We start from the raw sequence: 20,938 nt of genomic DNA on the forward strand, positions 1-20,938 counted from the left end.
CGCCTAGAGCCCATGCTCCGCAACAAGAGAGGCCACCGCAATGAGAAGCCCGCGCACCGCAACAAAGAGTAGCCCCCGCTCACTGCAACTAGGAGAAAGCCTGCACGCAGCAACAAAGACCCAACACAGCCAAAAATAAATAAATTTATCAAAAAACAACAAATTGCAAGTTCCACAATAACCTTTTTTTAGAACTGTTAGCTTTCAATTTTAACTCAAATTAAATTTTTTACTGTATCATTTACTTCTAAAATTTTTAAAGGTGCATAGCATATTTTTAACCACTAGGTAGAGCCTGTAACTAAAAAAACGATGCACACACACATTTTCTCAGATAACTAGGTAATAAAAATAGGGCAGGTGCTGCACTTCTTTATTAGTACTAATTTAAGTAGCTCTACAGTGTTTTTAATATTGTCGTGAGATAGAATTAACTGCATAAAATAGAACTAAGTTCTGTTGTAAATTAATAGTTGCAAATTAAAACTATTTGCTATAGATCACACAGAAGCTCATATCCAATATTAGCTATTTTTGAAATATTCACATGCAACCAAAAGAAAAACACGTTCATGGCCTTAGGCTTTAATGTTCCACTCAGCAGTATGACAAAAGATACAAGCAACCAATAAGTCATCTGCAAATCTTTAAAAATACACACACACACACACACACACACACACACACACACACAGAGTCCACAGGAAGAGACAATGAGCAATTATGTTACTATAATCCTTACTGAAATCGATGAGAAACCTGCCATAGCCCTTGCGTTGGTACTGGGGAAGAATCATTATACAGGAAACGTTGTACTTCTGTTGGCAGTGCTTTTCCTGGTGGAGAAAACAAAAGCCAAGTTTTTGGCTGGTAAGACTAAACACTGATGCTAATTTTTAAGAAACAAAGACTAATAGTCAAAACCACAGCCCTGGTTCTTTGGGAATAGCAATGCACATCAAGAAAAAAACACCCCTCTGGGAGGAGAGCGGACAAGGTTAAGTCACTGCCATTACCCACAAAGCAACCATACCAGAAGAATAAAAATATAAAATGAAATGACGCCACCCAACACCATCTGCAACTCAAAAACAGTATGTCAATGCCTGAGATGAGCAGAGGAATCCGAGTCCCAACAGATCTGCAAAGCTACAAATGGGACGATTCATCACCAAAGTTTCTTTTATTTCCCTTTTTGGTGCTACATAGGGTGGGTATAAATACACTTTCATAAATCAAGCAATATATTTTAAATTATATTTAACTATTGAAACAGCCTAATAACAGAACTAGGGCTTTTCACTTAACTATCTTTATACACTTAGATTTTACCATGGGCTTGCTTAAATGAAAGTATATCTTTTACATTATTTGACTACAAAAGAAACTTTTTTTTCTCCCCAAGAGAATGAAAAATTGAAGGAGAGAAAATACCCTTTAATAAAAATGGCTTCCTAGAAATTCTTACTTCTATGCCTAAAGTGCAAATTAGGAAGAGATTTAAAATGAGAAAGAACTCAAGAGAGGTAATGACTCTGTTTATTTCACGAGTTCTGTCTATCATCACCATGGGAGTATAAGTCATAGTAAAGCTTTCCCTCTGGGTAAGCAGCAGTTTATGTTCCCAGCAGAGTACAGTCTGTTGAACATTACTAGGCACCTGTTGGTACCAGGTAAGTTTCTCAATGTTCCTTCTGTTTCCCTTTCCAGAAAGCTAGATGGCACCCAGAGGTGCTGCATCCTGTAGTGTCTCCTAGTGAGAAGCAGCAAAGATTGTTTCAGATTTCCATACAAATTCAAAAAAAATTTTAAGCTGATATACTTACTTTAGAAAAATAGCCAACAAGGTGGCAGCCCTTGACATCATTCTGGGTTAGTACATAAAAAAGAAATGGCTCCACGTCATAATAGAGTGTTTTGTGGTCAAGAAACAATTTTGCCAAGAGACACAGGTTCTGACAATAAATGGTACTCACATTCCCATCAACCTAGAGGAAAAAAATAGACAAAATGGTCAACAGGGTGTCTCTTTAGTTCTAGAATAACACACATCAGAAACAAGCACCTGTGAGTACCCACAGTCCAGCCTAAGAGGAGCTGGCAGCTATCAGAACAAAATGGACCTGGAAGCTGTCCCTTGAAACGGCAGAGTACAGTGCCTGCTATTTTAAGACAACTAAATACATAAAACACTGCACTTCCACAAAGCATGAAAAGTCTAGACAAGGAGGTGATGGCCAGCTTTAAAAATAGCACTTTTTGCTTTTATAACAAGATTGACTACAGGAATCCTTCAGATGGCAAGCTGATCTGATGTATTTTTTAAAGTATTTAATTCAACAAAAGATCTAAATGCAACCTCTTCTAAAATACATACAAGTAAAACAAGGTAAAATTATAGTTTAATCTGTGCCAGCAGCTAGAAGCAATGTAATCTGACTGCCATGATGAGATTTCCCCCAAATAAAGCTACTCAAGGGATGACCATCTATTGTCAGAAGCACCAAGCAGGTTCCCTAGGCAGCAACCTGGCAAGTGAGGTATTTCTTGGGCGCTGGTTGGCCAAGATCAGGAGGACTGGGCTGTATGCTCCCAATACCCCTGTAACTCTTGGCACTGCTGGAGCCAGCTCTTTCATGACAATGCCGACGATTGCCTACATCAGACCCAAAGACACTGACATTTCAAGACTACAACTTCTTTAGCAATTTAAGTAATTTATTGTACACCACATCCTTTCCCTCCCCACGAGGTCAAGAGCTCCTCTATTCCTCACCTAAAATAAAGGCTTTGGGAAGATGAAGAAAGTGAGGGATGGAATAGTTCCTGGCAATCTGAAATTCTATCATCATAGTAATTAACAGAACTGAGCACATGGAAGGTACCCAATTAATACTTGGCAATTAAACCACAGAACTGAGATCAAGAAATTAAAAACCACTACTAACAACACAGAATCACAGATGTAGCATAAGTCATACAACCATGATGCAGTCAGGAAATATATTAAGATTTATTCAATATACAGCTATTACACATACCTCTACACAATATTCCTTTAAATAGAGCAGTAGAAATCTTTTTATTTAAGTGCCATATTTCATAGATTCTAAGACACAATCTTACCACATCTAAACATAAGTAAAAATCTGTTGGCATTTAATAATCAAATGGAGTCTTATATATCATAATTAGCAGTACCTTTACCTTCTCAGTGGTACATAAAATAAGATATATTACAACTGATGTCTTTGATTCAATGAAATACAGAATAGTTTATTCAGAGATCAAGCTTGTGAACTTCGTACCACTTAGATTGGCCTAATTCTGCTTCTCCCTCATACAGCTGAATTACTGACTCAATAGTGAATGAACAACAGTAAAATAACATTTCCAAAAAAAAATCAAGTTGTGCAATTAGATAAAGTACAGGTGGCACTGTATTTGAAATGGGTAGGAAGACAACTACTAAACATCTTCTACTTTACCTCAAAGACAGAAATGTTATTCTTTCTATAAATCTCATTAGCAGGAGGATGGAACCAACCACATTTCTTCATGTGCTGCTGTAGAATAGTTCTACTTTTCATATATTTTAGACAGAATTCACAGAGATACAACTTAGGCAGCCTGTAAAAAATAATTACACAAATAAGAGGGCTTTATATTTTATAAGACTTTAAACTTTCATCACTATTCTTTTTTGATTCTCATTACTACCCAGGTAAAAAGGTAAAGAATGTATCGTTATCCCCATTAATCAAATGAAAAAAAGGAAAAACAAAAACTAAAGATAAAACTAAGTTGAATAACAGGATCCAACTAATTAATGGCAAGAAGGCAGGGGTGAGAATCAATTCACCCAATTCAGTGCTCTTCCTATTAGACTAATACTTTGCAGTCTTTTTAAGTTACCCACGGGACAGACATGAAAATCTCACCTTCTCTACTCCTTGATAATCTCCAGTAAGTAAAAAGTAAAGTCTACCTTGAGAACACACCAATAAGTGAAGAAGATTTTGTTACGCTCTATATTCTTTCTTCCTTTATTTGATAATTCACTCATTAATTTCAGAAAATGAACATTTATTGAATACTGACTATCAGGCCCCTGTGCTAGGTACACTAGGTACAGAGTGCTGAGTAAGATGGACATGTAGTAGGTATTATAAAAGCAGATTTTGTATATCTTTTTAAGTATAAAATTATAATATTTTTTTTCAAGTTAGGACATACTACACTACCTCCTTCTTTCCACCGGTGAAATTCTGGCTTTCTTCCTAGTTAAATATCACATTAAATCCTGCAACTCAAAAGTCTATTTTTCAAGGTGAAATAAAATTTCAATTTATTCATTCACATATTCTCCGTTATAGTCATATCATTTATATTTATTCAACAGTCTTGCTATTAGCCGTATTGCTAATAGCAAGACTATTAGCTATTAGTCTTGCTATTGCTATTAGCAAGACTGTTAGCTATTATTATTGCTATATTAGCCGTAGTTTAACAGGATTTCTTCCTTATAATGTCCCTTTTATGAGGAGCTAGGCAACAAAGTGATGAGATCAGTTCATAAAGTAACAGAAGGAACATAACCTAAAACTAAAAACCAGTGGCTTTTATATGTATTTTAGTCTGAACTGAGAAGACCCCCCATGGCTCTCTATTATAAAATAAACACCCCATGTATCCTCAGCACAGAGGCTTCCGTGCATCCTGAACTGTGTCCAAAACCGGTAAGCACGCCTTGGTAAGCTAAGATCTGACCCTACAATGAAAACTGCATATGTGAATATACTGGATGATATGATGACAAAGAATATAATCCAAATAAAATACTGTATCTTCCCTCATATAAATAAGTACTGAGGCTGAAGGAAATTAAAAAAAAAAAAAAAACCTCATTAATTTAGTTGCCATCAATTTAGATAGCTATGCTTTAAAAAGATTAATCTGGAATTAAAGAAAAAGTAGATTAATGTACAAAAATGTTTGCTTTGTTCACGTGTGAAGACCATAACTATTTTTTCAAGTTCTACTTTAGAAGCAGCTTTTGAAGCATATTTATCTGAAAACATCTAACATTCAACTAAAGCCTTTCCCAGGTGTATTATGTAACACTAGTTCTGTATACACTTAAGTGTTTCATGCTCAAGTAAAGTGGGAAAAGGCATGTGATTAATTTTTTCTTCTCCCTTGGGGATTCACAATGTGTATTAATTCCTTCTCTACAGTCCCACATCTTAGTTTTAAAACTGCCATTCAGCACACTAAAAGCTTCCATGGAACTGCTGTGGTATAGAGTATTTCTAAATGTCTACAATATGTAACACAAAAATAATATCTAATGTTAGTCAAACTCAAACAACCCAAAATTATATCATTAGTACAAAAAAAAGCCATTCCAAAATAAAGTACTGAGTGAAACAAATAATGACTGACATTATAAATAAAAGAGGCAGGAGCCAAGAGCATAGAAAAGAAAGGCTTCCTAGGCCACTCTGCTTATTTCCTTTGCATGTTGCCTCAAACTACTCAGAGAAGGAACGACAGCAGGATAAATAGCTTTTTCCTTCTTTACCACCAGAACTAAAAAAACCTCAAAATGAAATGGCCCCAGTTGCATACTTCATCATGTTATGTGGGCACTAAATGTACTGAGTCTCAAAGATGACCCACAACTGCCAGCCTTGTCTTCCTGAATATCTTGGATTTTGAACAATTTCTTCTTCAAAGGAAGGTGGAGGAATGAGGTTCTCCCTATAAATGTACTTAATGGCATCCTCCTCCCTGCAACTACTCTACTACTTACCTATTCTTTACCTGTTCTAAATTCTCAATGAGTTATATCTAGAAAAGACAAAAACTCTCTGAAAAGATACATGAACCTCAATGTTCATAGCAGCACTATTTACAATAGCCCAGACATGGAAGCAACCCAAGTGCACATCAACAGAAGATGTGGTACATATACATACACACCCATATACATACAATGGAATATTACTCAGCCATGAAGAACGAACTATTGTCATCTGCAGCAACATGCATGGACCTAGAGAATATCATACTAAGTGAAGTCAGACAGGGAAAGACAAATATTTTATGGTATCATTTATATGTGGAGTCTAAAAACAAATACAAATGAATCTACATACAAAACAGAAACAGATTCACAAACACAGAAAACAAACTTATGGTTACCGAAGGGGAAAGGGAGGGCGGAAGGGATAAATTAGGAGTATGGGATTAACAGATATAAACTATATATAAAATAGATAAGCAACAAGAATCTACTGTGTAGCACAGGGAACTATATTCATTATCTTGTAATAACCTACTGATATAATGGAAAATAATCTAATATATATCAAATTATTTATAATATATATAAATATATATAACAGAATCACTTTGCTGTACACCTGAAACTAATACAATATTGTAAATCAACTATACTTTAAAAAATAAATTCTCAATGACCAATTTTAACTTGTTGCAACATGAAGATATAGAAGAATCCTTGAGTATAGGTTCAGTGTGACAGCTAAATAATACAAATAAATATTTCCTACAAATGTGAATCTGAAAAACCTAAACAAAATTCTGAGCTTTTTGAAATAAGAAAGAAAGTAAGGGACAGAGAGATGGAGGGAGGGAAGAGAAGAGAGGGGGAGGGGGAAGGGAAGGGGGGGAGAAGAGGGAGGGGGAGGGAAGAGAGAAAGAACCAGTGACTTTTCCAGGTTACAATAATGACAAATGCCAACTTCAAGGTGTTTACTTGGAATAGCAAGATGTATGGCATTTTATTATTTTTTAAAAAACTTCACTGGGCCTTATTATGTGAAAACTAATAAAATAGAAGCAAGCATAATATGATCTAGTTTATTCTAGATCACTTCCTGCTGAAAACATTTTTAAAGCCTCCTACTTATTTTTCTTTCTTTTTTTTTATTGAGGTATGGCTGATGTACAATAAGTCCCAGGTGTACAACATAGTTATTCACAATTTTTAAAAGTTATACTCCATATATAGTTATTATTAAAATATTGGCTATGTTCCCTGTGCTGTACAATATGTCATTTTAGCTTATTTATTTTATACATAGTAGTTTGCACCTCTTCATCTGCACCACTGTCTTGCCCCTCCCCCTTCCCTCTCCCCACTGGTAACCACTAGTTTGTTCCCTGTGTCTGTGTGTCTATTTCTTTTTTGTTACATCCACTAGTTTATTTTTTAGATCCCACATATAAGTGATATCATATAGTATTTTTTTTTGTCTGACTTATTTACTAAGCATAATACCCTCCAAGTCCATCCATGTTGCTACAAATGGCATTATTTCATTCTTTTTTATGGCTGAGTGGTATTCCTTTGTCATATGTACATATATATATACACACACACACACACATACATAAAGAATATGTTATATATACATAACATCTTCTTTATCCATTCATTTGTTGATGGACACTTAGGTTGCTTCTGTGTCTTCACTATTGTAAACAATGTTGCTATGAACATTGAGGTGCATATATCTTTTCGCTTTAATGTTTTTGTTTTCTTTGGATATATACCCAGAAGTGGAATTGTTGGGTCATATGGTAGTTCTATTTTTAGTTTTCTGAGGAACCTCCATACTGTTCTGCACAGTAACTGCATAAATTTAAATTCCCACCAACAGTGTACAATGGTTCTCTATTCTCCACATCCTTGCCAACATTTGTTATTTGTAGATTTTTTGATGACAGCCATTCTGACAGGCATGAGGTAATATCTCATTGTGGTTTTAATTTGCATTTCTCTAATGATTAACAATGTTGAGCATCTTTTCACATGCCTGTTGGCCATCTGCATGTCTTCTTTGGAAAAAGATCTATTCAGGTCTTCTGCCCATTTTTTAATCAGCTTGGTCTTGAGGGTTTTTTGTTTGTTTGTTTGTTTGATGTTGAGTTGTATGAGCTGTTTATATATTTTGGATATTAACCTCTTATTGGTCATATCATTTGCAAGTATTTTCTCCCATTCAGTAGGTTGTCTTTTCATTTCGTCAGTGGTTTCCTTTGCTGGGCAAAAGCTTTTAAGTTTAATTAGGTTCCATTTGTTTTTTTTAAATTTTATTTATTTATTTATTTATGGCTGCGTTGGGTCTTCGTTTCTGTGCGAGGGCTTTCTCCAGTTGCGGCGAGCGGGGGCCACTCTTCATCGCAATGCGCGGGCCTCTCACTGTCGCGGCCTCTCCCGTTGCGGAGCACAGGCTCCGGACGCGCAGGCTCAGCAGTTGTGGCTCACGGGCCTAGTCGCTCCGTGGCATGTGGGATCTTCCCGGACCAGGGCTCGAACCCATGTCCCCTGCAGCGGCAGGCAGATTCTCAACCACTGCGCCACCAGGGAAGCCCCCACTTGTTTATTTTTGCTTTTGCTTCCTTTGCTTTAGGAGACAGATCCTCAAAAAAACTGCTGTGATTTATGTCAAAGAGTGTTCCACCTATATTTTCTTCTAGAAGTTTTATGGTTTCAGGTCTTATCTTTAGGTCTTTAAACCATTTTGAGTTTATTTTTATGCATGGTTTAAGAAAATTGTCTAGTTTCATTCTGTTGCATGTAGCTGTCCAGTCATCCCACCATCATTTACTGAAGAGACTGTCTTTTCCCCATTGTACATTCTTGCTTTCTTTGTCATAGATTAATTGACCATAAGTGCGTGGGTTTATTTCTGGGCTTTCTATCCTGTTCCATTGATCTGTGTGTCTGTTTTTGTGCCAGTACCATACTGTTTTCATTACTGTAGATTTGTAGTATAGTCTGAAGTCAGGGAGCATGATGCCTCCAGCTCTGTTTTACTTTCTCAAGATTGTTTTAGCTATTCAGGATCTTTTGTGTTTCTACACAAATTTTAAAATTTTTGTTCTAGTTCTATGAAAAATGCCATTAGTAATTTGATAGGGACTGCACTGAATCAGTAGATTGCCTTGCGTAATATGGTCATTTTTAACAATAATAATTCTTCTAATCCATGAACACAGTATATCTTTCCATTTGTTTGTGTCATCTTCAATTTCTTTCATAATGTCTTAATAGTTTTCTGAGTACATGTCTTTTACCTCCTTAGGTAGGTTTATTCCTAGGTATTTTATTCTTTTTGATGCAACCGTAAATGGGATTGTTTCCTTAATTTCTCTTTCTGATAGTTCACTGTTAGTGTACAGAAATGCAACAGATTTCTGTATATTAATTTTGTATCCTGAAACTTTACCAAATTCATTGATGAGCTCTAAAAGTTTTTTGCACATCTTTAGGATTTTCTATGAATAGTAGCATGTTATCTACAAACAGTGACAGTTTTAATTCTTCCCTTCCAATCGGGATTCCTTTTATTTCTTTTTCTTGTCTGACTGCTGTAGCTTGGACTTCCAACACTGTGTTGAATAAAAGTGGTGAGTGGGCACCCTTGTCTTGTTCCTGATCTGAGAGGAAATGCTTTTGGCTTTCCATAAATGAGTATGAAGTTAGCTGTGGGCTTATCGTATATGGCCTTTATTATGTTGAGGTATGTTCCCTCTATGCCCACTTTCTGGAGAGTTTTTATCATAAATGGATGTTGAATTTTGTCAAAAGCTTTTTCTGCATCTACTGAGATGATTATATCATTTTTCTCCTTCAATTTGCTAATGTGGTATATATCACACCGACTGATTTGCAGATACTGAAAAACCTCTGAATCCCTGGGATATATCTCACTTGATTATTGCTTACGATCATTGTTTATGATCATTTTAATGTATTGTTGTATTTGGTTTGCTAGTATTTTGTTGAGGATTTTTGTATCTATGTTCATCAGTGATACTGGCCTGTAATTTTCTTTCCTTGTGGTATTTTTATCTGGTTTTGGTATCAGGGTGATGCTGGCCTCATAGAATGAGTTCAGAAGCATTCTTTCCTCTGCAGTTTTTTGGAATAGTTTGAGAAGGACAGGTGTTAACTCTTCACTAAATGTTTGGTAGAATTCATCTATAAAGCCATCTGGTCTTGGGGTTTTGTTTATTGGAAGTTGTTTTATTACTGATTCAATTTCATTACTGAGAATTGGTCTGTTCATATCTTCTATTTCTTCCTGCTTCAGCCTTGGGAGATTGTAAATTTCTAGGAATTTTTCCATTTTTTCTAGGTTGTCCATTTGATTGGCATACAGTTGTTTGTCATAGTCTCTTATGCTCCTTTGTATTTTAAAAGCCTCTTACTTTATTAAAACCAAGTCTACTGGGATGACACTGTTAGTCTAAAGGGAATCATCCAATAAAACTCCAGGAAAAAACAAAACATTTCTTCTAGTAATAGTACAAATGGCTGCAGTTCTCTCAATGAAAAGATATTATCATATAGGAAAAACATTAGATCACACGAAATGAAATGCAGTTATTGAGATTATGAATACTCCCTGCCCTAAAGAATACTGCTGGGTGCTGCTTTCTGTCATCTTCTTCCTGAGAGCACCTCGGCCTTGACTATCAAGTAGGTGTATGGTCACTGTGATTAGCTGCATCATGCGGTATAGCCCCCATACTTGACATTTATTTTAAAGTCACCCATTACATGGACACCACAGTCTATGAAGTCAGGACTGGGCTGCAGCTTATTGGTTCCCTTACTTCTAGGATGATGCAAATATTCTTCCTAGAAATTCCTACAATACCTTCTTGGCTTTTGAACATTGCCCAAGATAGTAGCAGTTTGTGTGACTTTTATAATAGGTCAACTTGTAGTAAAATTTTAATACAATAAAAATTACATCAAATACTACTTAAGTCAAAGACTATGGTACAAGCCATCTAAGATCAATCTAGATATCAATGCTGTATGGAGTAGTGAAGCACAGAGGTTAAAGGTTATGGCTATATGGTAAGAGAAAAGTGGGATTAAATCCTGGTTCTGCTGCTTATAAACTGTACGGTCTTGAATATGTTTGCTGGGTCCTAGGCTGTAAAACGAAGAAAGCAATATCCACCTCACAGAATTATTCCAGAGATGTTTAGTCCAGTAGCAAGCTCAGTGAATGGTAACTATAGCTGCTATTATTTATAATTAGTAATACGAATATTTTTATTCTTTCATCCATTTTACGTCATCATTTAATCGTCATTCAAGGACTTCAAGGAGGCTGTTCTTTAGTAACTGGGGCTGTCATAATCTACGCATCAAATCAAGTCAGGAACAGGATAAAAAGGTAGAGCAAGGTTCCTAAGCTACTCAATAATATGGGAATCTGCCTTCTTAGGATCTTAATATGCTCTTGCAGCAAAGAGGTCATTAAGAAGCTAGGCACTAAGCAGCTCAGGAGTAGAGGCTATCCCATGATCACAGTTCCTCTTGCCTCTAGCCCATCAATGTCATGTTTTTAAAGGCAGAGCAGGACCCTCTATGGACCTGTCTTCCATGTGTGTGCATCACATGGCCCTGTTGGAGAAACCTAGGGTTAAGACTCTGGTTTCTATTTTTCAACATCTGAGACTTAATCATACTGCTCCAAATGAAGCAGCATTATTGCTTCATTGTTGTTGTTTCATTTTGCTTTGTTTTTTTTTTAAGTCATGGATGCAAGATTACTTAACATACACCACACACACAAATATCTGAATATTATAGGAGACAATGCATAATCCCACTTCCCAAAAGATTTTTCCTCCTGTGATCGTTTTTGTTTTTGCTCCAATTGTCCTATTTTGCATGCTTTAGGATTTGGAATTTTTTAAAAAGTGTTTAAAACCTTTAACAACAAGAAAATAATTTGAAGTAATTTAGCAGAGAATAATAGTCATTAACAAAGTAAAAATACAGGTTTATTATTTGGAAAACATAAGATCTCTAGACATTATAGTCAACTCAAGTTTAAAAGAACTCAGAAGTGAAACAAGCCTAAACTCATTTTAAATAGATATATGTGGTTTTCTAACAATGTACTTAAAATTATGAATAGATAGAAAAAGATCATAATTATCAATACTAAAGAGCTTATTAAATTACACAATATTTTCTGATGGAAAATTCAGGGAACCCTCCACAATGGTGGATAAGGAAATGAATAGAAAATGTCTAAAATTCTACTTAAGAAAGTTGATGAATTTTACAGTTCTTACCCTACTGCTGCTTTCTATTACAATTCCTATTATACTTTTCTGGTTATTTATTTTTCTGCTGGCAATGTCTGTTCATTCTTTCACTGATAACTAATCCCCTCAAAGCTGATTAAGAAGTCATGTTCTAGTGACAACCTCATCAGAACAAAAAGCACATTTTTTTAAATTTTATTTATTTATTTATTTATTTATTTATTTATTTATTTATTTATTTATTTATTTATTTATGGCTGTGTGTGTCTTCGTTTCTGTGTGAGGGCTTTCTCGAGTTGTGGCAAGCGGGGACCACTCTTCATCGCGGTGCGCGGGCCTCTATCGCGGCCTCTCTTGTTGCAGAGCACAGGCTCCAGACGCGCAAGCTCAGTAATTGTGGCTCACGGGCCCAGCCGCTCCGCGGCATGTGGGATCTTCCCAGACCAGGGCTCGAACCCGTGTCCCCTGCATTGGCAGGCAGACTCTCAACCACTGCGCCACCAGGGAAGCCCAAAAAGCACATTTTTAATGAGGCTTAATATCTTAAAATCAACAGCCTCATGGTTGGGTCCATTCTCATCTTCTCTCTATTTCCATTCCTGAGTAAATGGAGTTCTTCTCCTCCCCTTGAGAGGAAGAAAGAAGGTACCTGTGGTTCCAATCTCTGCACTACAATCCCTGGAACAGGTGACACATGTGTTGAACAAGCTTTCTTTTCTAAGTGGAGCACTCTTGTGATTTGGACAGCTCACTTAAAAAAGGCAATAATTTATTTTAAATTTATTTTAAATTACTATTACTTTAAATAATAATTTATTAAAATAATTTATTTTAATGAAGGAATTAATTCCTCAACTTTGTTGTTCTTGATCACACAATATCCTGGCTATCCAGAACTCCTGAGGAGGAAATTGCACTGAATACCTGTGTTCTGTAGGTAGTTGAGGAATTTCCTTCCCTCTTTTAACATATACACATAAAATAATATATAAATATAATTTAATCTGAGTTTTGCTTTGTCTCTCTCTCTCTCTCTCTCTCTCTTTTTCTTTTGGTCACTGAGGTCTAGGTCTGTAAGAACACTCTCATTCTTATTTTTCTATTTCTGTTAGACTTGGAAACCAGACAAGCAAGTTATTAAGTTACATGGAAAGAAAAAGTTTAAAAAGATACTGAGTTCTAGTTTTTTAACAATTATACTGGCCTATTCCCAGCTTCTTAGAAATAACCCATATTAAAGCACTGTGTATACTATAAAGCACTAAATAAATCACTGTCAGTATAATTATTTTGGCTATCATTTTAGACAAACCATGTCACTAGATAGGTAAGAAGTTATATAATGAGTACTTTGAATATGTGTTTAACCCACAGAGCACCGTAATTTATTATTCCTAACAACACTCTGCTAAATGGGAAACTGAGGCGTATGTAGCTTATGGATTAAAGAAAGAATTAATATGACTGCCGTACTTCAAATGGTAGGCCAGTATTTAATTTTTTGACCAAATCTTATTTTAACTCTTTTAATTTCAACCCTAAAAGAAAAAAGTAATAATAACTGACATTACTGGGCACTCACCATTTTGAAGTGACTTACATATTTCAACTCATTTAATGTTCATAATAAACCTCATGAAGTAAGAACTACTGTTATCTCTATTTTACAGATGAGGAAACTGAGGTACCAAGTAGCTGGGTAACTTAAGGTTATGTAGCTTATAAATGTCAGAGTTGAGTCATGAAACAAATCTGACATGCTGCCTTATCCCAAAAAGCTGGTGACTGACCAGTTTTTATATCTAGAAACCCAAGCCATTTATATGTAATATTTGTCCAATTATTCCTGGGAAAACAAATCATTTACTAAGTTTGTTAAATTATAAAAATTTAAATAAAAGGCTACTCAGTGAAACTTTATTTATAGTTAAAAATAAGAATCTCCCTTTTAAAAAAATTCTTAGTGTGAGGTATGAAGGCAAATTTCTCATAAACAAGAAATGTTCCCCTTTCATTCTGACAATGTGTCAGGTTTCCAATCTTAAGTAATAGCTTTTGGACAGAATACAGCAAAGAAAATCTACAGCCAACTGAGATTAAGTGGCTGCCAAAGTATGCTGCTATTATGGACATTTAAAACCAACCAGTTTTTTCAAATGTAAAAACATGAACTGCACCACAATGTCTCCAAGATCCCTTCTAGTGCTGAAGTTCTATGAATCTAAGAACGGAAGGTAAATGGTTTCTTGAAACATACCTTGAGTATTCTTGAGGATATGGAGAAGAGTACCAGGTGTGGATTTCATACTTCCCAAACTCAATAACAGAGGGACAGCGGACTTGCGGATCAGGGGGACCGGTCACTCCAACTTTCTGTGCAGTGAGAAAATACATTAATTACGTAAGTTAGCTAAATTAAATACACTCAGACAGATGACAAAACCAACAAAACAAAAAAAAACCCATCTGAATCTAAGTGTCGCCTTCTCAGGATTCCACACGAAAATTTTAAAAGCCAGGAACAAGCTAATAAGTTTTGAAATAAGCTGTACTATTCTTTAAATAGAGCATCCAAATGAAGAATAAAAATGCTAATAAATCTCTTAGAACCAAATGCAGCTGGTGACATTGCAGTTTCCACATTTAATAATACTGTGAATATCCTCAACTAAACTCACTCCTTAATCACTTAGTTGTTAAAGAGACCCTGCCAGCACGTGGGGATATAAAGTCAGGGGTGGGGAGGAGTGCTTGCTGCCCACGGGCCGAGATCACATGTATAGTGTCCCAACTGACAGCAACAGCAATGACCTACTAAACACGTGAGCACGTACAGAAAGGAATCATCCTCCAGTTTGTGAAAATAGATATTAAGGAATATGACAAAACAAGTAAGAGTCTTCATTTTACACTGCCCCTAAAATTCCCTTCTTAGTGGCTTTCATAGGTTTAACCAAAGAAAGTAATACTCTGTTAAACACATACTTTTATCCCTTTTTATCTATCTTCTGTTTATAATTAAAATAATTTCTATACCCCCATCCCTGCAATAACCTGAACTACACTATCTTAAAAAAAAGAATAACTTGTAAAGCGTTTAGGACTTCCACAGCAGCAGTTCAAATATAAGCCACTGCTAATGACTACAAGGATCAGGTTTTAACACCTTAAATCCAAGGGGAATTTGATTTGCCCTGCACCCAATATAGCCAGATTCATATATGTATACATGTATATAGGCATACCTCGGAGATACTGTGGATTCGGCTCCAGACCACAGCAACAAATATCGTGAATATCGCAAGTCACACGAATTTTTTGGTCTCCCAGTGCATATAAAAGTACTTACACTACACTCTAGTCTATTAAGTTTGCAATAGCATTATGTCTAAAAAAAACAATGGACATACCTTAATTTAAAAATACTTTACTGCTAAAAAACGCTAGCCATTATCTGAGCCTTCAGCAAGTCACCATAACAGATCACGAGAACAAATATAATAATAATGAAAAAGTCTGAAATATTGCAAAAATTACCAAAATGTGACAGAGGCACAAAGTGAACAAATGCTGCTGGAAAAGTGGTGCTGATACACTTGCTCAACTCAGAGCTGCCACAGCCTTCAATCTGTAAAAACCTAACTGTCTGTGAAGCACAATAAAGTGAAGTGCAATAAAACAAGGTATGCCTCCGTGTGTGTTATGCATATAACATATAATATATATGCATATATATTTATTATGGATATTCTATAAACATTAACTGACTTTTTTTTAAAAAGGAGCTAGAATTTAGCCTAATCAAACACGAGTATTAATAACTCTTCAAACGAGCAACCAAAATTATCCTTCAACTTCATGCTTTAAAAACCACTGCGAGATTACTAAAGTCTCTTGATGGAGCTCGTGACAAACACACACACACACACACACACACACACACACACACACACACCCCTTCTAACAAAACTAAAAAAAATCAGAGGTTTTTATTCACTTTTCGTATAAATTCATTTGAGGAAGAAGGCTTTGCACCACAACTCATCTGAGAGCTCTCTCTCTGGTCTTTCTAACCAGTCCCTTTTATAAAAGGCCAAGGGACTTGTCTCAGGTTTCATGCTGGAACACAAGCCAGGTGAAACCTCACCTCTTCCTCAGACACCTCAAAACAAAAGACAAACATCTATTAGTTGGATAAACTGTGTTATGACACCAAGGAGTACTGAGGCTCTTCCAAAGGCAAAAATCAAAAAGAAAAACACAAGACAGGGTTAAAATAAGATTTTTTTCATTTCTGAAAACCAAAATAGAACTCTGCAAAAGAGTTTAAACACACCGTTCTTTAAACTACATTCCAGAATCATGTATTCTAATTCATAAAGTAGTATCTTTTAGCCTATCTTCACAGCTCAAAACAACAAGAATAGTAGTACAGAAAATATCAGAATAACCAATATCAGAAACCAAATTTAACTTCCTGAGTCAAGGATCAAACAGGAAGCACGAAAGGTGAGACCATGCACCTGCTGTGGCACCGCCTGTTGTGTGAGAGCTTTCCCATCCGCTGCCTGGCGCTCCTCCAGGTGGATGCCCAACGCAAAAGTGGATACCCAGGCCCAGGACAACTGTCTGCACATCGCCGCCACGAGGAGGGTCTATGTAAAACCAGACTCAGAGCAGACCTTCTCTGCCTTCGCAGCCCTCGCCTTCCTGCACCGTGAGATGCGAACAGCCACAGGGTTCCACGACCTCCAGCTCCCTTGGGAAAGAAGCCTCTGAGCCAGTGTGTTTCCCTTTACCAAGGTCTGGAAATTAACAAAGGCTCTGTGCAGTGAGGAAGTAACAGCTGCATCTACACCACTCATTAACCTAGTCCTTGCCAAATTCAAATTGTCAAATCTGAATTACAAGGTTATCTTTACTAAGTCATTTTATTTTTAAATTTCAGTCAGAATTTCATTAAACATGCAGCTTTCAAAGTAGCAGATATCTAATATAATCAAGGGCACAACATTTTTTTAAACTTTTAACTCAGGTTCTGCCACTCTGTGCCCTCCTTCTCATTTGAATACGCCAAAATCTTTAAAACATAACATATATTCTGGGCCAGAATGGACTTTTTAATCTAAGAAAGTAAGGGGGGCACTAAATGCACTAGTAAACCTTGGGCTAAATCAAAAGGTAACTTTAAATATGCCTATTCTAGAAAATAAAACTTTTATTACCAGCAATTTATGAGAAAAGACTGTATTCTTCTGCAAAAACTCCACTTCTGTCAAATGACTAATATATATTTTCCAACATAGAGACCACTCTTGCACACAGAGACCCCCAAGTCTAGATCTGGTACAGAACGAAAATTACAACTGATGTAGATACAGCCCTGATCCCTCCCTCTGCCAGAACTTCCTTTTCCATTCCCTGTGGGAAATGACATTTTGGGGTGGGAGTGGAGGGTAGGACTGTACCCTTAGTATCAGCATGAGAATGTGAACTGTGGGGAGAGGACATGTCTTTCTGGTATTTGAACATTTTCCCATAAAAACTATGATAAAAAAATAATTCTGTTCCTTAGGGATTAAAAGTTACCTGATGAAAGAGATACATAAGAATGAGTTCACATGCTGCCAAGTGGAGAGAGCATGACCTTAAGGAGTAAAGAGACTCAGCATGTGTGCGGCACCTACTGTGCAGTCTCTGCGCCTCGCACTGTCATCTCATTTATTCCCCACAATCCATTCCTCAAAGTAGGAAACAACATGCCTGCTTTATAGATGGGGGGAGGGGAGAGAAGCAAGGATCAGAGAATTTAAGAGGTAAAGAACTCCAGGACAGGAATATCAAGAGTGAAGCACAAAGACAGAAAAGAACCAACCGGGTACAAGGTGAGATAGAAAGTATGGGCAGTCCTCAACTAATTAATTTCTGAATTCCAAAAGTTTGTGTGTAAGTTTCTTTGAACTGGAACTTAGTTTTCCGAAGAAATGAAGCAACTACATGTCCACAGTCTCTTATCCAAAACCCTTGGAATAGAATGTACTCTGGAATACTGAATTTTTCTCACGTTAGAGAAGTACTACAGTACCTATATGTATCTTAAATCAACAGCCTCAGTAGGATTTGGGACAATGCTCCATAATCAGATACATTAATATTTCTTTAGCAAAGCATATGAATAGTCACATTAAATGGGATAAGTAAAGAATATATATAGTCTAAACTCAGTTCAGATCATGTTTTGCCAACAATTGAATTAGGGTAACTAAGATCTTACTATAAAATGAGTTATAATTTTTTTTCATTCTCTAAGGAAGATATACATACAGATGGCCAATATGTACATGAAAAGATGTTCAACATCACTAATCATCAGGGAAATGCAAAGGTAAACCACAATGAGATACCACTTCACACCCATTAGGATTGCTACTATAAAAAACAAAACAAAACACCAGAAAATAACAAGTGTTGGCGAGCATCTGGAGAAATTGGAACCCTTGAGCATTGCTGGTGGGAACGTAAAATGGTACAGCCACTGCGGAAAAAAACAGTATGGCAGTTCCTCAAAAAATTAAACACAGAATTATCATATGAACCAGCAACTGCACTTCTGGAAATACAGCCAAAAGAACTGAAAGCCAGGACTCAAACAATTATTTGTACACCATGTTCATAGCAGCATTATTCATAAGTTGAAAGGCGGAAGCAACACAAGTGTCCATTGACGGATAAAGGGATAAAAAAGATGTGCTACAAACACACAATGGAATACTATTTAGCCTTTAAAAGGGAAGAAAATTCTGACACATATTACAACATGGATGAACCTTGAAGACATTATGCTAAGTAAAATAAGGCCAACACAAAAGGACAAATATTTTACAACTGCACTCATGTGAGGTCTGCCTAGAGTAGTTAAATTCGTAGACAGAAAGTAGAATGGTGGTTGCCAGGGGCTGGGGGAGGGAGAAATGGGGACTTAGACTTTCCTTTTCTCCTTATCCAGCTCAGATTCCAAGGTCTTCTACTACCTCATCTTTACATACATCCTTAACTTCCTTGCTTTTCTCCTGATTCACCGAAACCCCAACTCTGGTTAAATTCAATATTCTAACACAATCCAAGTTATTACCCTCATATCTGAACACTATTAGAGAAAAACACAGAACCATGCTCACTAGTCTCAATTTATAATTCATACCCACTAACCTCAATGGGCCCTTGATGCTTCCCTACTCCATTCACTCTCCTGTTCTTCTAGATTGTTTCATTACTTTCTCCTGTCTCTCCTCAAGCCTCCAATACCTTGTACCCCATCTTCACATTCAAGCAATGCCTTTGCTTTCTAAGAAGCAATCAAAAGAGAGCTTCCGCAGCTTTCCACGGCACATCTGTATGTCTACCCTTGTGGCCATACACCCTGCCCTTCCTTAAGGCTATGGCTGAATGGTCTAGGCTCCTACCTAAGGCCAATGCCCCGAATGACATGAATGACACACTAAGCGCTTTGCAAATATCAATTCATTTAATCCTTTCAAGAAACCTACTAAGTAACTTGGTTGACCAAGGTCACTCAGCAGAGACAGGATTTGAACTTGTGCAGGCTGTCTCTAATACCTAGACTCTTAACCACTATCTTAATAAATACTCAATAAAATTTTGCTAAATCATCAAATGAATGAACTCAAAATACATCTAAACAGCCTTTAATATGTGACTCATAATGGGTAAATGCCTTAAGACACTAAAACAGCCCTCTGCTCCCATCCCTAATTTCAGCAGTACCAAGGAGTCCACTCCAGCAACAAAAAAGCAGTCATGGAGATACCTTAAAACCCCAGCACGCTAAAACTAACATCCTCTTACTAGCTTTCAAAGCCCTCTAAAATCCAGCCCTATACCAGTAATTCAATATATTTTTTACCATTACCCAACAATGTTCCATGCAGTTTTACCTCTCAGACTAAACTACAGGCAGTCCTTGCTTTGCATGCTACCATGTTAACTGAAATTTATGCATATCAAAACTGAGAGCCAATTTCAGTCGCTACAGAGTGCATGAAGCACGAACACAATTCTGATACGTATGTGTCCCCATCAGCACAGCGCCATGCAAAGCAAGGACTGCCCGTGTTATAACACCTTCACAGGCAGCTATTGTGTTTCTACATCATCGCCACAGTATGACCTGCACATAGTAGGCCCTCAAATATTTGTTGACCTGATGGACCAATAATCACAATGTCTCTTGTATTAATACAATATATACACTGTATTCCTCAAAGCTGAAGTTAATGTTGTTTACTCTACCTGGTAAGCCCTCATTCTCTTCATTTACCTAAATCCTGCTTCTTCTGTGACCATCTCAGATCATACCAACTCTTACTAATCCTAGTATATACTGTGAACATATGGAACAGTCCATATCATTTAATACAGCAACAAATTACATCAATTGGTACTCTGTGCCACTGTTTGCTGTTTATCTTACCTTTTTCTACTTGCATTCAGTATAGGCTTTATGATTTTGATGCCTCTGTAACATCTTTCACAGGGTAATGCAGGATGTTACTGTGATCAGGGGCACAAAAATGGAAGTCACACAGGCTCCAGCTCTAATCCACCTCTACCATTACTAGTTACATAACTTCAGGAAAGTCACTCAACTAAAAGTCTCGGTTTCCTTGTGTAAAATGGAGTGGGTTTCAAGAAGCATGCCCTTCGGGCACTCAAAGAAATCCGGAAATTTGCCATGAAGGAGATGGGAACTCCAGATGTGCGCGTTGACACCAGGCTCAACAAAGCTGCTGGGCCAAAGGAATAA

General features: G+C 36.7%; 1 protein-coding gene across 1 annotated transcript in view; it reads right to left on the reverse strand.

The window, feature by feature from the left end:
* The window catches only part of KAT6A (lysine acetyltransferase 6A), a 108,808-nt gene that overhangs the window by 14,628 nt on the left and 73,242 nt on the right, over positions 1–20,938 (reverse strand). The window contains exons 9-12 of the mRNA XM_036838496.1: positions 14,372–14,487; positions 3,489–3,630; positions 1,827–1,988; positions 743–836 (exon numbers count right to left, since the gene is read on the reverse strand). Coding sequence (XP_036694391.1) covers positions 743–836; positions 1,827–1,988; positions 3,489–3,630; positions 14,372–14,487 — 514 coding nt within the window. The remainder of the gene's footprint in view (positions 1–742; positions 837–1,826; positions 1,989–3,488; positions 3,631–14,371; positions 14,488–20,938) is intronic.

This window comes from Balaenoptera musculus, chromosome 21, assembly GCF_009873245.2.
Source record: "Balaenoptera musculus isolate JJ_BM4_2016_0621 chromosome 21, mBalMus1.pri.v3, whole genome shotgun sequence".
NCBI lineage: Eukaryota > Metazoa > Chordata > Mammalia > Artiodactyla > Balaenopteridae > Balaenoptera > Balaenoptera musculus.